Consider the following 14,012-nt stretch of genomic DNA (forward strand, 5'->3'; position numbering starts at 1 on the left):
AAGGCATTTCTGGCCAAGAGAAGTCTACTAATATCAAATACCGGCCTTAATTTGAGGAAGAAATTTCTGAGGATGTACGTCTGGAGTACAGCATTGTATGGTAGTGAAACATGGACTGTGGGAAAACCGGAAGAGAAGAGAATCGAAGCATTTGAGATGTGGTGCTATAGACGAATGTTGAAAATTAGGTGGACTGATAAGGTAAGGAATGAGGAGGTTCTACGCAGAATCGGAAAGGAAAGGAATATGTGGAAAAGACTGATAAGGAGAAGAAACAGGATGATAGGACATCTGCTAAGACATGGGGGAATGACTCCCATGGTACTAGAGGGAGCTGTAGAGGGCAAAAACTGTAGAGGAAGACAGAGATTGGAATACGTCAAGCAAATAATTGAGGACGTAGGTTGCAAGTGCTACTCTGAGATGAAGAGGTTAGCACAGGAAAGGAATTCGTGGCGTGCCGCATCAAACCAGTCAGTAGACTGATGACAAAAAAAAAATGATCATCTGCATCCGTTCATGTCGATTGGGCATTCCGACGGACTTGAACAATCCAGCAGGACAATGCGACCTCCCACAAGTCCAGATTTGCTACAGAGTGGCTACTTCCGTAGGTCACCAAACTCCCCAGACGAACATTATTGAGCATATCAGGGATGCTTTGCAACGTGTTCAGAAGACCATCCCTCATAGTCTTATGGATTTATGGACATCCATGTAGGATTCATGGTGTCAGTCCCCTCCAGCACTACTCCAGATTTGCTACAGAGTGGCTACTTCAGTAGGCCACCAAACTCCCCAGGCGAACATTATTGAGCATATCAGGTATGCTTTGCAACGTGCTCTTCAGAAGACCATCCCTCGTAGTCTTATGGACTTATGGACATCCATGTAGGATTCATGGTGTCAGTTCCCTCCAGCACTACTTCAGAGATTAGCCGAGCCCATGCCTCGGCCTTTTGCACCTTCGTGCTCGCAGAGGCCCTACACGATATTAGGCTTTTCAATGTAGTGTCGCAAATATTCCGCCATCGGCAGCTGTGAAGGGCGGCGCACTGACTGCACAAGCCAGTTCTTTCGGCTTCGAGAGTCTCTCCAGCCTTCTGGGCGGAAGCTGTTCTCCTTACTGAACACTCTCGAAGCCAATAGTGGGGGCCGACGTTGCTGTTCTAGGCTTCACCGTTGCTTTCTTCTGTGAGGACACATTGTGTTAGGGATACACTTTGCTATGCCTGTTTTGGACGTAATCAAGACGAAATTCACGGGACTTAGATTATTCCCCTGCAAAGCGTATTTTTTTACGAAGCTCCTAGTGGTTTTACCACACGCTAAAAACAGCCAGGTGGCTGTAGATAGCAGCTATGTCATCCTCTGTACCATTACCTAGTGAGACGCAGTATTTTGTGCCTTCTGTCCTTACTGTCGAAGCAGACGTATTTCGTGCTCAATAAACTTGTTAAAATCTTGCTCACTGTTTTCCCTGTGTCCCCGTATGGGACAATTCACCTAAAGTCCATGATTCACTTCTATACAGTGCTGAGCTCCAAACTTAAGTCTTAGAAATTTGTTCCTCACATTAAGGCCTACGTTTGATACTAGCAGACTTCTTTTGGCGAGAAATGCGCTCTTTGCCTGTGTTGGTCTGATTTCTACCCCCTCGTAGCTTCGTCTATCATGTCTCATTTTGCTTCGAAGGTAGCGGAATTGTTTCCCTTCGACTGCTACGGATTCTCCAATTCTGATACTGCGTATTACCCGTCTTCCCCTGTGACCTACACCTGTTTTCTTGAGAAACTGTGGACTTTTTCACCAATTTACGATGCCGAACACTTTTTCTGGGTTAACGGGGCCTGTTAACGTCGCTTGATTTTTCTTAAATATTTCTTCCACTATCAAGCACGTCAGAACTGCCTTGCTGGTGCCTTTACCTTTCCTAAAACCAAACTGGTTGACATGTAACAGACCCTGAATTTTGTTTCCCATTCTACTGTTTATTGTTGTCTGCAGCAACTTGGATGCATGAGATTCGAAACTGATTGTAAGATAGTTCTCGCACTTATCCGCTTTTGCTGTCTTCCGGATTGTGTGTATAACAGTTTTCCGAAAGTTTGGTGGTACGTCTTCAGACTCATAGATTCTACACATCAACTTGAACAGTTGTTTGGTCGCCACTTCCCCCCAAAGATTTTAGAAATTCCGGAGGAATGTTATCTACGATTTCCGCCTTATTTGATCGCAAGTGTTCCAAAACTCTGTTAAACAATGACTCTAAAATTGGATTCCCTATGTCTTCCACATCGACTATGTTGACAGTTCGTCCCCCTCGTAGAATTGTAACGCAGCAAGTTATTATGAGATGACATTCGTTGCAGCAAGGCTCGCAGCCGTCTAGTACGGTGGCTGCAAGATGGCTACATGTTTTTTTTTTCCCGCTTTGCTGACAGCACAGCTGTCGCTGCCTGCCGTGAGAACTGCATAGCGTAACATTCAGTCGATACGAAGATTCATACCCTCTACGAATCTAAATAATCCAGATTAGGTATATTATCAGATTTTGTTCAAATTTGGTACACAGCCTTTTGTTGTTAATGGAATGATGCTGTCAAAATTTCAGATTTTTATTTATTATAGTTCTGGAAATAAAGAGAATTACCTAAAACACCTAAAACCTACGCTTGTTTTTTAAAATTGAAGTTAGGATCAATAACAGATTGACTTTGATTACCATTTGAAGCCATTCCAAAGTTATCAGTGCATAAAAATCAATAAATTAGAATTTCTTTTCAAAACTTTAGTCACTGTGCATTACGTAATACAAAAATCAGTCAAAATTATTATTTGATTATATTTCGCCGTGTGAGTCCGTGAGAATGATTGAGAGAGTGTATGTGGGACATACGTTAAAATTTAATACTTCATTTTACGTAAAACCTTGTACAAACTGACCGCGGGAAAGTTATGTTGCAACCACGATTCAAGAGACGTATGTCGGTGTTTGTTTGCTTTTGTATAAAAGTAGCCAGAATGGAAGTTAGAGGCGGAATAGGTTTATTTATCAATTTGAAGAATATTTGGCACTTCGTTTACTTTGATTAAACATAATACAAGAATTTGAAGTTCTGCTGACATTAATTACTATCAAATTAGTAATTGGATAAGGCAAGATTTGCCGCGAGAATGATCCGGAAGGAACGTTCTGATTGGTCGTTTAGATCAACAGCCAATGGGAATTAAGCTGTTCCCGTGCGGATAGAGATGGGGAAGTATCTCGAGAAGAGTCGCTTGCTAGCCGGTCTATGGATAACACGATGTCAGATCGCTCCTTACGAATACTCTGTAAGATGAGGGAATAGCGAGCTAAAGTTTGGTGTTTCTAAATTAAATAGTTTGAGAGAGATGAGCGTGTGAACTTTCTGGCCGTAGTAACAACTCCGCGTGGCTTGTTTCGTGCTTTGTACGGAATATTTCGGCGAGCGCCTCCTACGAAGAAGACCACTGAAATGACTGAATGTTTAACTCGCAAATAGTTGTGGGTCTGTGACTGGTGGAAAGTGAAAATTAATCTGGTCGGACTTGCTAAAATTCTGGCTGCTTTTCGAGAGAATATTTGTTATACAGACAGTGAACTTGGAATGATAATTTTTTACCATATTAAATACGGACTCGACAACCTTTTAATGTGTTTCAGTATGAATAAAAAGCAGAGTTAATTTAATTTTAAACGCTTTTCTGCAAGTAGACTGAATATCCCGAACGCCCGATTTTTTAATCATGAACTTTCAGGAACTGACTTTCATCTATAGTTACTCGGCCTCTGTGTGGTGGGTATTAGTTAGTGCTTTACACTGCCTAGCACGTATCTGCTACCACAGGGGGAAGGGACGTCGGAAAGAAGAGTACCGAGGTAGGTAGACTTTCGATAAGTGAAAGAGAGAAGGCTGACGACTGACCCCGCCCCATCGAAGAGGCGTGTTAAAAAGCGACTGTCAAGTGTCAGGAGTGCACGTGAAGCTTGCGTGAGTTTCTCCAAGATACTGGTGAAATCCACATTTTGTCATTGTTACATCTGGTGTACCAAAGTGTTTTTTTATGAGAAATATGCATTTTTAAATCGACAGGTGTTATAATTTTTCTTGCAGTTGATGACTGTTGAAATAACTGAAAACGGTCAAGAATAAATATAATGTAAGCGGCTGATACCAGATGCAATTGCTTTTCTCTAAGTATCTCACAGCTGCAGCTAGTTACCTACGCACATTTCTGATCACAATCAGTAGCTTGCAGCGATACGTTACCTCCGAGCGGGAAGAACTTGGCGTAGATGCTCTTGAAGGTGGCTTCGTTGATGGCACCGCTGGGGCACTCCTGCTTGAAGGTGCGGTAGATGTAGCGGATCTCCTGGCGGGAGAACCTCGTGGTGCGGCTGATGGCCTCCAGACGGTCTGGCCGGTGTCGCTCCGGGGGAGGGCCCTCCTCCTCGTCCAGGTCCACGTCTGGAACAAGCACAGCCCAACGGCCACCGTCACTACCGCAGCAGTCGATCGTTTGACCTGGTGTCTCAGTACACCAGTCTTACAGTAGCTGTCGAGAAATGCGTTTACAGTTACACTCTTAGTGATGAAATTTCTATCGTAACCTCAGAATCAGAATCTAGCTACTTCAGAAAAGGAAAATAAAGCTCGGTTTGCACACCACATTGCTTTTGCTTTACTAGGTGAAACACGACTACGGAAGCCAACTTTAATCACTGATTGATTCATATTATTTGATATCCATATTTATTATTAAAATGGAAGTATACGGGGTGGTCCATTGATAGTGACCGGGTGAAATATCTCACGAAATAAGCATCAAACGAGAAAACTTCAAAGAACGAAACTCGCCTAGCTTTAAGGGGCAAACCAGATGGCGCTATGGTTGGCCCACTAGATGGCGCTGCCAGAGGTAAAACGTATATCAACTGCGTTTTTTTTAAATAGGAACCCCCATTTTCTTATTACATATTCATGTAGTACGGAAAGAAATAAGAATGTTTTAGTTCGACCACTTTTCTCCCTTTGTGATAGATGGCGCTGTAATAGTCACAAACGTATAAGTACGTGGTATCACACAACACTCCGCCAGTGCGGACGGCATTTGCTTCGTGATACATTACTCGTGTTAAAATGGACCGTTTACCAATTGCGGAAAAGGTCGATATCGTGTTGATGTATGGCTATTGTGATCAAAATGCCCAACGGACGTGTGCTATGTAGGCTGCTAGGTATCCTGGACACCATCCAAGTGTCCGGACCGTTCGCCGAATAGTTACGTTATTTAAGGAAACAGGAAGTGTTCATCCACATGTGAAACGTCAGCCACGACCTGCAACAAATGATGATGCCCAAGTAGATGTTTTAGCAGCCGTCGCGGTTAATCCGCACAATAGCAGCAGACAAATTGCGCGAGAATCGGGAATATCAAAAACGTCGGTGCTGAGAACGCTACATCAACATCGATTGCACCCGTACCACATTTCTGTGCACCAGGAATTGCATGGCGACGACTTTGAACGTCGTGTACAGTTCTGCCACTGGGAACAAGAGAAATTACGGGACGACGACAGATTTTTTGCACGCGTTCTATGTAGCGACGAAGCGTCATTCACCAACAGCGGTAACATAAACCGACATAATATGCACTATTGGGCAACGGAAAACCCACGATGGCTGCAACAAGTGGAACATCAGCGGCCTTGGCGGGTTAATGTATGTAGCTCGCGTGCAGTCGAAGCGGTATTGAATAGCATATTTCATGACAGGTGGATTGGTCGTCGAAGCACGTTCACCGGATCTGACGTCCCCCGATTTCTTTCTCTGGGGAAAGTTGAATTTGCTATCGTGATCCACCTACAACGCCTGACAACATGCGTCAGCGCATTGTCAATGCATGTGCGAACATTACGGAAGGCGAACTACTCGCTGTTGAGGGCAATGTCGTTACACGTGTTGCCACATGCATTGAGGTTGACAGACATAATTTTGAGCATTTATAGCATTAATGTGCTATTTACGCTGTAACAGCATGTTTTCTCAGAAATGATAAGTTCACATTGGAACACAATGGAACTACCGAAATAAAATGTACCTACCTGTTACCAACAGTTCGTTTGAGTTTGTGAGCCATATATTTGTGGTTATTACAGCGCCATCTATCAAAAAGCGAAGAAAGTGGTCCAACTAAAACATTCCTATTTCTTTACGTACTTCACGAATATGTAATAAAAAATGTGGGTTCCTATTTTTAAAAAAAACGTAGTTGATATCCGTTTGACCTATGGCAGCACCGTCTAGCGGGCCAATCATAGCGCCATCTTGTTTCCCCCTTCAAGCTAGACAAGTTTCGTCCTTTGTAGTGTTTTCGTTTGACGGTTATTTAGTGAGATATTTGGCCCGGTCACGATCAATGGACCACACTGTATAAGTGTGTGTGCATGTTCCACATCTTCTCCTAAACCACTGCACCGATTTCAACAAATCTTGGCACACGTATCCCTTACCGTCAAGCAACAATTGCTGTAGGGTTAATAACCACGTACCTATCACAGTTCATGAGCAATGAGGCAATAAACAGTGATATGGGTGAAAAACTGCCTCATCGTGCACGATATTTAAATTTAGTGCTTCTCTGCTACTAACTCTGTTTGCAATGAATTTCGCTGACACGATCCATATACGCCGCTAAATCCACCTATAAATTATTTCATTCTATTACACATAGTTCAGGAGATCTGACGTCATAAACACTGCGATGCGTGAAAAAACGCAGCATAATGAATAACGTTCAAATTTATTACGTCTTTGGTGCTGACAATATTCGTGACATATTTAGCAAACAGTATCCACAATTCCACGAAATTTACCTACACAAATAATCACTGTACGACACATAATTCACGAAACATGACGTCATAAGTATGAAAAGATGCCGCATCATGAATGAAGTTATCCTTTACTATTAAGACATTCCAACAGTCGAGTCAACTTAACTCTTTGAGTACCAGTAGTTTCTGTCCGAAACAACCATTTTATTAGTTTTTTTTTAAAGTACCGGTATCTTTCATATAAAACCACCGACGCTATTGCAAGACAGAGACGTCTAGTGGTACGTTGAGGTACTTCGACGAATGTTGTGCATCGCAGCAGTCACCTACAGCGTTCAAAGCAAGCAACAGTCGGCGATGACACTATGTGATCAAAAGTATCCGGACGCCTGGCTGAAAATGACTTAAAAGTTCGTGGCGCCCTCCATCGGTAATGCTGCAATTCAATATGGTGTTGGCCCACCCTTAGCCTTGGTGACAGCTTCCACCCTCGCAGGCATACGTTCAGTCAGGTGTTGAAAGATTTCTTGGGGAATGGCAGCCCATTATTCACGGAGTGCTGCACTGAGATGTCGGTGAGGGATGGCACGAAGTCGGCGTTCCAAAACAAAGATGTTCTATAGGATTCAGGACAAGACTCTGTGCAGGCCAGTCCATTACGGGGATGTTAATGTCGTGTAACCACTCCGCCACAGGCAGTGCATTATGAACAGGTGTTCGATCGTGTTGAAAGATGCAATCGCCATCCCCGAATTGATCTTCAACAGTGGGAAGTAAGAAGGTGCTTAAAACATCAATGTAGTCCTGTGTTGTGATAGTGCCACGCAAAACAACAAGGGGTGCAAGCCCCTCCATGAAAAACACGACCACACCATAACACCACTGATTTTGAATTTTACTGTTGGCACTACACACGCTGGTAGATGACGTTCATCGGACGTTCGCCATACCCACACCCTGCCACCGGATCGCCACATTGTGTACCGTGATTCGTCACTCCATACAACGTTTTTCCAACTGTTCAAACGTCCAATGTTTACGCTCCTAACACAAAGCGAGGCGTCGTTTGGCATTTACCGGAGTGATGTGTGGCTTATGAGCAGCCGCTCGACTATGAAATCGAAGTTTTCGCACCTTCCGCCTAACTGTCAAAGTACTTGCAGTGAATCTTGATGCAGTTTGAAATTCTTGTGTGATTGTCTGGATAGATGTCTGCATATTACACGTTACGACTCTCTTGAACTGTCGGCGGTCTGTATCAGTCAACAGCCGAGGTCGGGCAGTACGATTTTGTGCTGTACGTGTCCCTTCATGTTTACATTTCACTATCACATCGAAAATAGAGGAACTAGGGATGTTTACGAGTGTGGAAATCTCGCGTACAGACACCCTGTTCGTTCGAAGACCATGAGTTCCGCGGAGAGCCCCATTCTGTTCTCTCACGATGTCTAATGACTACTGAGGTAGCCGATATGGAGTACCTGGCAGTAGGTGGCAGCACAGTGCACCTAATATGAGAAACGTATGTTATTGGGAGTGTCCGGACACTTTTGATCACATAGTGCAGTACTATGTGATGATAGTAGATTGTGCCATGCGTTTTTTGTGGTGATCCTATTGAGGAGATTATTGAGAATGGAACTAAATATATTTAAAGTTACTGTAACGTAAATTTGAGTCTGTACTATCACCTTTGTGAACGGTTTCAAAATGAATCCACTGGAGCAGCATATACTTTACAGAAAAATTTTTGAAATCGTTGGCTCATTTTTGTTTGTGATTGAAGACTATAAGTTGTTTTAGGCATTATGAATTCATGGAAGTATCGAAATGTGGGAGTGTGTCTAGGTAAAGCCGGCCGGGGTGGCCGAGCGGTTCTAGGCGCTACAGTCTGGAAGCGCGCGGCCGCTACGGTAGCAGGTTTGAATCCTGCCTCGGGCATGGTTGTGTGTGATGCCTTTAGGTTAGTTAGGTTTGAGTAGTTCTAAGTTCTAGGGGACTGATGACCTCGGAAGTGAAGTCCCGTAGTGCTCACAGCCATTTGAACCATTTGTCTAGGAAAAATGCGAAATTGCTTCAAAATATATCTGATGATACGATGGATGGCTGTATGTCCCAGTGGTTCCAAAATGAAACCACAACTATGAAACAATTTATTTTGTTTATTATTCAACCAATTTTTTCTTGTATTCGTTACATACTATATTAACAGAGAAGTTTGTGAAAAATTTTAAAATTATATTTCAAAGTTAAACCACCTCCTTAAAATAACTGCTTGTTTACTTTTCCCAATTTCTTCTTTTATTCGTTGCTTACTACGACGATAAAGATAAATTTTGTGTAAATTATTAAACTTAATTTTTTTTAAACTGTTGGAACTCAAGGGGCTAAGGAAATCCCTCAGACCCTGCAGGGCTTTTAACAGCTTTCAATTACGAAGCGCAAACGGCTGTAGAAAAAAAAAATAGCCGTCTAAAGGGCTGTGAAGATGTGCTGTCAAAGAGGCGTTTACACAGTCGCGTTGTAGACACGCGAAGCAGCTGCGCCCAGCATGCAGAAACTGTCCGGAATCATCACGTCTACTAAACTATCTCAAAGGTGTTTTCACGAACACATGTAAATGATTTTTTTTTATATTACGCTACAGTCAAGGTTCATTGATTTGTTTTCGTTTCTAATAGAAAATCGTCAAAATTAATATCCGGGCAATGCCAGGTTTATCAGCTAATTGATATATACACTACTGGCCATAAAAATTGCTACACCACGAAGATGACGTGCTACAAACGCGAAATTTAACCGACAGGAAAAAGATGCTGTGATATGCAAATGAATAGCTTTTCAGAGTATTCACACAAGGTTGGCGCCGGTGGCGACACCTACAACGTGCTGACATGAGGAAAGTTTCCAACCGATTTCTCATACACAAACAGCAGTTGACCGCCGTTGTCTGGTGAAACGTTGTTGTGATGCCTCGTGTAAGGAGGAGAAATGCGTACAATCACGTTTCCGACTTTGATAAAGGTCGGATTGTAGCCTGTCGCGTTTGCGGTTTATCGTATTGCGACATTGCTGCTCGCGTTGGACGAGATCCAATGACTGTTAGCAGAATATGGAATCGATGGGTTCAGGAGGGTAATACGGAACACCGTGCTGGATCCCAACGGCCTCGTATCACTAGCAGCCGAGATGGCAGGCATCTCATCCGCATGGCTGTAACGGATCGTGCAGCTACGTCTCGATCCCTGAGTCAACAGATAGAGGACGTTTGCAAGACAACAACTATATGCACGAACAGCTCGACGACGTCTGCAGCAGCATGGACTATCAGCTCGGAGACCATGGCTGCGGTTACCTTTGACGGTGCATCACAGACAGGAGCGCCTGCGGTGGTGTACTGAACGACGAACCTGGGTGCACGAAAGGCAAAATGTAATTTTTTCGGATGAATCCAGGTTCTGTTTACAGCATCGTGATGGCCGCAGCCGTGTTTGGCGACATCGCGGTGAACGCACATTGGAAGCGTGTATTTGTCATCGCCATACTTGCGTATCACCTGGCGTGATGGTATGGGGTGCCATTGGTTACACGTCTCGGTTACCTATTATTCGCATTGACAGCACTTTGAACAGTGGACGTTACATTCCAGATGTGTTACAACTCGTAGCTCTACCCTTCATTCGATATCTGCGAAACCCTACATTACAGCAGGATAATGCGCGACCGCATGTTGCAGGTCCTGTACCGGCCTCTCTGGATACGGAAAATGTTCGACAGTCGCTCTGTCCAGCACATTATCCAGATCTCTCACCAACTGAAAACGTCTGGTCAATGGTGGCCGAGCAACTGGCTCGTCACAATACGACAGTCACTACTCTTGATGAACTGTGGTATCGTGTCGAAGTTGCATGGGCAGCTGTACCTGTACAGGCCATCCAAGCTCTGTTTGACTCAATGCTCAGGCGTATCAAGGCGGTTATTACGGCCAGAGGTGGTCGTTCTGGGTACTGATTTCTCAGGATCTATGCACCCAAATTGCGTGAAAATGTAATCACATGTGAGTTCTATTATAATATATTTGTCCAATGAATACCCGTCTATAATCTGAATTTCTTCTTGGTGTAGCAGTTTTAATGGCCAGTAGTGTACATAGTACATATTTTTCCTCTGTGTCCTTTTATCTGCGCGATGTGCGATTGCATATTTCTTTCATGCGTCGACCAGCCTCCTTTTTCCCCTCATCTCCAGTTCCAGAAACAATCTCCGGTCAGCTAATTTCTTTGAGCTTATGTTTCTGAGTCGACTGATGCGGGAAGCAAAGATTTTCTTGTGTAGTCAAAGCTGTAGCATCGATTCTGCTGGCTTTTGCAGAAGAGTCTCGCAGTTTTTTCTTACCCACGTGTAAGAGCGTTACTCGCAAAAAAAGAGAAAAAAAAACGCTCTCTTCGACTTCTAAGGCCTGCCCTGGCCATCTTAACATGCGGAGTCGCCATACTGACGCTGAAATGGTAAAACCTGTTTCTCCTCCGGAGCATAAAGATATTCGTAGTTCGTCTACTGCGGTCAAGAGTTACTCTATTACATTCATTTTCTATTACGTTCGAGAGTGTCAGTATTTCTTTTCAGTGAACCGAATTACCTTTCTTTTTACGAGAGAACCACGTGGAAAGTATTTGGCTTTGTTTTTCGATGGAGGTGACCCTATGTATTCAGCGGTGGTCTGTCATTTCAGTAATTACATGCTGCGTTTTCTTGTGTATCGCATTAATTCAGACAGAATTTGCTTCACCGTTCTGAGTCATTTTCGCGTGCCTTTGAACGATCTTTAGATTGTCATTGTGAACCAAGTGTTACATATAATAATTAATGTACGACTCTCCAAAGGAGTTTATTGCCATTAGCAATCACTCGAGTTTGGATAATTTTATTGCGCAGTTTAGCTCATGTTATATGATAGTGTAACTGAAACACGGTTACATGAGCAGCCTCACTGCTACGTGCCCATGGAAAATCTTTATTTCGGAGCTTGTGAGCACCTCAACACACCAAAGAAATTTCTATGGGGGAAGTATGTTGTAGTTCATGCCTGCTCTCGGTCGTGTATGCACTGGGTAGAATACTAATGTAGCTTTATTTTCCGTTTCCCCTCTACCTGCCCAGCCTCTTCATCACCCCTTAGTAATGTTTGTATACTCACGACTTCAATGATATCTCGTTTATTTAAAGTGAGCTGTTGTTTTCAATTATAAATTTTTTGAACTGACGAAATCCATTTTTCAAGAGTAACCATGGCTCAAGTCGCTTCATTACCTACTCCAAAAGAGTAACAGAAACATTTGTGAGAGTTATTTATAAGTGCAAGATGATCTTATATTTAGAAAATCCAAAACCCCTCCACGAGTAGTCATGCTGGATCAGAAAAATTGTTTCTGTTGCACCTAATTCATATTTCAGTCCGGAACCGCGTTGCTGCTACGGTCGCAGGTTCGAATCCTGCCTCGGGCATGGATGTGTGTGATGTCCTTAGGTTAGTTAGGTTTAAGTAGTTCTAAGTCTAGGGGACTGATGACCTCGGATGTTAAGTCTCATAGTGCTTAGAGCCATTTGAACTAATTAATATCAGAGTACATTTTTAATTTCAACTCCAGATGGACCAGCGATAACAACATAAAATTGACGTCTTCTTGACGTCTTGGCAGGCATGGTCCTGTCGGTGGCTGCACGCCTTCACCATCCTGTGACCTTTTCTTTTGTCATCAGTCTTCTGAATGGTTAGATGCGGCCCGCAACAAATTCCTCCCTGTGCTAACCTCTTGATCTCAGAGTAGCACTTGCAACTTACGTCCTCATTTATTTGCTGGGTGTATTGCAATCTCTCTCTTCTGTCTACCTCTACAGTTTTTGCCCTCTACAGCTCCCTCTAGTACCATGGAAGTCATTCCCTCATCTCTTAACAGATGTCCTATCATCATGTCCCTTCTTCTTATCAATGTTTTCCACATATTCCTTTGCTCTCCCATTCTGCGCAGAACCTCCTCATTCCTTACCTTATCAGTCCACCTAATTTTCAAAATTCGTCCGTAGCACCACATCTCAAATGCTTCGATTCTCTGCTTTTCTGGTTTTCCCACGGTCCATGTTTCTCTACCATACAGTGCTGTACTCCAGTCGCTTATTCTCAGAAATTTCTTCCTGAAATTAAGGCTGATATTTGATATTAGTACACTTCTCTCGGCCAGGAATGCCCTTTTTACCATTGATAGTCTGCTTTTGATGTCCTCCTTGCTCCGTCCGTCATTGGTTATTTTACTGCCCAGGTAGCAAAATTCCTTAAATTTATCTACTTCGCGACCATCAATCCAGATGTTAAGTTTCTCGCTGTTCTCATTTCTACTACTTCTCATTACCTTCGTCCTTCTTTGATTTACTCGCAATCCATATTGCGTACTCATGAGACTGTTCATTCCGTTCAGCAGGTCATGTAATTCTTCTTTACTTTCTGTTAGGATAGAGAATCGTATCATTGATATCCTTTCACCTTGAATTTTAATTCCACTCCTGAACCTTTCTTTTATTTCCAATATTGCTTCTTCGATGTAAGATTGAACAGTAGCGGCGAAAGGCTACATCTTTGTCTTATACCCTTTTTAATACGAGCACTTCGTTCTTGGTCGTCCACTCTTATTATTCTCTCTTGGCTGTTGTACATATTGCATATGACCCGACTCTCCCTACAGCGTACCCCTATTTTCTTCAGAATTTCACACATCTTGCACCATTTTACATTGTCGAACGCTTTTTCCAAGTCGACAAATCTTATGAACGTGTCTTCATTTTTCTTTAATCTTGCTTCCACTATTAACCGAAACGCCAGAAGTGCCTCTCTCGTGACTTTACCTTTCCTAAAGCCAAACAGGTCGTCATCTGGTGCATCCTCAATTTTCTTTTCCATTCTTCTGTATATTATTCTTGTCAGTACCTTGGATGCAGGAGCTGTTAAGCTGATTGTGCGGTAATTCTCGCACTTGTCAGCTCTTGCCGTCTTTGGAATTGTGTAGACCTGTGGTTCAAATGGCTATAAGCACTATGAGACTTAACACCTGAGGTCATCAGTCTCCTAGACTTAGAACTACTTAAACCTAACTAACCG

General features: G+C 43.1%; 1 protein-coding gene across 1 annotated transcript in view; it reads right to left on the reverse strand.

Annotated features, from left to right (window-relative positions):
• The window catches only part of LOC126252715 (Kv channel-interacting protein 4-like), a 132,364-nt gene that overhangs the window by 105,074 nt on the left and 13,278 nt on the right, over positions 1–14,012 (reverse strand). The window contains exon 2 of the mRNA XM_049953616.1: positions 4,296–4,493. Coding sequence (XP_049809573.1) covers positions 4,296–4,493 — 198 coding nt within the window. The remainder of the gene's footprint in view (positions 1–4,295; positions 4,494–14,012) is intronic.

The sequence above is a fragment of the Schistocerca nitens genome, chromosome 4 (genome assembly GCF_023898315.1).
Source record: "Schistocerca nitens isolate TAMUIC-IGC-003100 chromosome 4, iqSchNite1.1, whole genome shotgun sequence".
In the NCBI taxonomy this organism is placed as follows: Eukaryota; Metazoa; Arthropoda; class Insecta; order Orthoptera; family Acrididae; genus Schistocerca; species Schistocerca nitens.